Source organism: Cyprinodon variegatus, unplaced genomic scaffold (assembly GCF_000732505.1).
Source record: "Cyprinodon variegatus isolate N-32 unplaced genomic scaffold, C_variegatus-1.0 Scaffold769, whole genome shotgun sequence".
Classification (NCBI taxonomy): Eukaryota; Metazoa; Chordata; class Actinopteri; order Cyprinodontiformes; family Cyprinodontidae; genus Cyprinodon; species Cyprinodon variegatus.
This window is the reverse complement of record NW_015151222.1, coordinates 403,155-405,593: the sequence shown is the minus strand read 5'-3', so window position 1 is coordinate 405,593 and position 2,439 is coordinate 403,155. Positions and strand designations below refer to the sequence as shown.

The window sequence follows — 2,439 nt, the reverse complement described above, 5'->3', positions numbered from 1 at the left end:
GAAATGGGACACATGACTGAGACGGCGCCTTTTAGTACGGTGCGCCTTATGGTCGTGAAAATACGGTAATGGGTTCATGACTATAAGCTGAAAAAACAAAACAAAAAAAACACTTTCTTTATAGTTATTTTAAAAAATCACAAATACTCAAAGGATAAAAAGCAAAATCAACCAAACAGATTTAATTTAGAAAGAAAGATTGCAAAAACTAGTTTGGCTTCCGCCACATTACAAAGAATACTTTAGTTAGGGTGACCAGACGTCCTCTTTTTTACGGACATATCCTACTTTTTCAGACAGAAATAAAATGTCAAGGAGGAATTTCAAAATCATCCAGGATTTTGGTTGACTGCCTCAAACACATTACATAGCCTACAGTGCATCATGATTCCATTGCCACTCCTAAAAAACATCTTGATCTGCACTGCTGGGACAAAAAGAACGCTTTCAAAGCTGGGCACATTTGCAGCAATCACTCACTGTGTGGTGGTGTAGTAACAGAACTTCTATATATAGATGCACGGTGGCGCTATCTGCAGGCAAGTATAAGGCAAGTATACAACCCCCACCCCCCTTTTCCTCCTCTTGCTACTTAATAAACTATATGTGGCTGATCATCCTCTGCCGAGCGTAAAGAATCTCTTTGTCTAACTATCGAGATTTTATTTCTTCCAGCTCACAAGAGGTGAGTCTAAACACTCTTTAATTTCTCTAATTTCAAAGGAAACCCTTAAATCCCCCCCAAAAAATCATTGCATTCCGTTTATTTTTGGATAAATATCCTGATGAAAGGATACGTAGATCTTTGAATATTTCTCTCTCATTATTCTCGTTTCTATCTATTTAAATATGATGGAAATGTTTGCTTGTATTCTCATTAAAACATTTTCTCTGTTTCCTGTGAATATTTTAACATTTTAGTAGCATATTAATTCACTTTAGGTCTGGGGTTGCCATGGCATTACAAGGCAATTATGGAGGTTCTCTCTGTATTTTTCTTATCAAGCCCTGTGAATTTAAATCTACTTTGACCCCTGAGCTGCAGGAACCAAGGGGGAAACTGAAGAAAAAAAATAAAAATAGCCAAAATAGAAAGAAGAATGATTTTATTATTTTCTTTTTTTGCAGATTTTATTGATCTGTGTGTAAAGCAGAATTCATATTAGATCAGGAAGTGTTTGCTTTGGGATGGAAACCCTGGAGTCTGAAACCATTCCTTTATGGTAGTTGTTGTTAGCCCGTTTGTCGGCTAGATTAACCGATAGGATGTGTTGAACTAGATCTGCTATTTTCCCAACTTTTGTGAGACACTTTTTTATAAGGTAGAACATTAATTCATCAAAAAGTTTATTTGAATTTTATAAATCAAAGTTTTCTGTCCAACAGCAATGATGATCTGCACGGCAGCATTCTATGCCCAGCTACTGTAGCATCTAGGATAGAGCTGCCAGTCTGGGAAAGAATCTGGTTGTTATTCCAAATTGTAAATCTTTTTTTTTTTCTTTTGCAACATAAAACTGACTAAAACCTTTTTAAGTTTTAGTCGACTGAAACCGAGTAAGAACTATGACATATCGTAATAACTAAAACGTGACCAAAACTAATAGATGCAGTCCTGAGGACTTAGACTAAATCTAAGATGGCTGCCAGAAACGGCACTGGGGACCGTTCTCTTCTTCAGGGGGGGCTGTGGAAACCCGCCATCCTGGCATCACGCCGTCTCCTCCCAGCCTTTGTGTGGGAGCTCTCTCATAAAGTCCCTTTCTATTAACAATCTTAGACCATCATCAGTTGTGGGTGTTTACCTTTTCATCATCACAGCAGCAGCAGCAGCAGCAGCGGATCAGGACCAGGATGACCAGAGTGAGGACCACACCTGAGCAGAAGGAGGAGAGCGATTGTTTTCAGTGTGGGTGGGTAAACCGTTACATGTGACATCACAGCGAGTTTTTACTGAATATTACGCTAAGAGATGAAAATATGAGGTGAAGTCGTGTAAACGAACTGCTCTGTTGATTGTTTGGTTTCGTGATGTTATCAGAGTTCTCAGATTTTGCATCGCGATCGATGGAAGAGGTGGCTTGAACTTCCTGCTTCTCTCTCCCTCTGATCTCGCCCTGCCTCCACAGTCAAAGAAACATGTTGCAGCTATGAATACAAACAATTTTAACTGTTCAAACCAGTGATGGGTGCAGATCAGGTATTAGAGTAACTGACATTTTGTTTAGCTTTTATTAGCCAGTTAGCATTCACTAATGTTTAGGATGGGGGTTCCAAATGGTGGTGGTGGTGTACATACTTCTGTTCCTAACAGAGCACTTCGCTCTCAATCTGCAGGTTTACTAGTGGTTCCTAGAATTTCTAAAAGTAGAATGGGAGGCAGTTTTAGTCCGTGAAGCAGACACCCTGTCTACTTTTAAGGCTAGGCTTAAAACTTTC

The 2,439-nt window shown here is 39.2% G+C and overlaps 1 protein-coding gene across 1 annotated transcript in view; it reads right to left on the bottom strand.

The window, feature by feature from the left end:
* The window catches only part of smim22 (small integral membrane protein 22), a 7,892-nt gene that overhangs the window by 2,100 nt on the left and 3,353 nt on the right, over window positions 1–2,439 (bottom strand). The window contains exon 3 of the mRNA XM_015395953.1: window positions 1,806–1,876. Within this exon, the coding sequence (XP_015251439.1) occupies window positions 1,806–1,876 (71 nt within the window). The remainder of the gene's footprint in view (window positions 1–1,805; window positions 1,877–2,439) is intronic.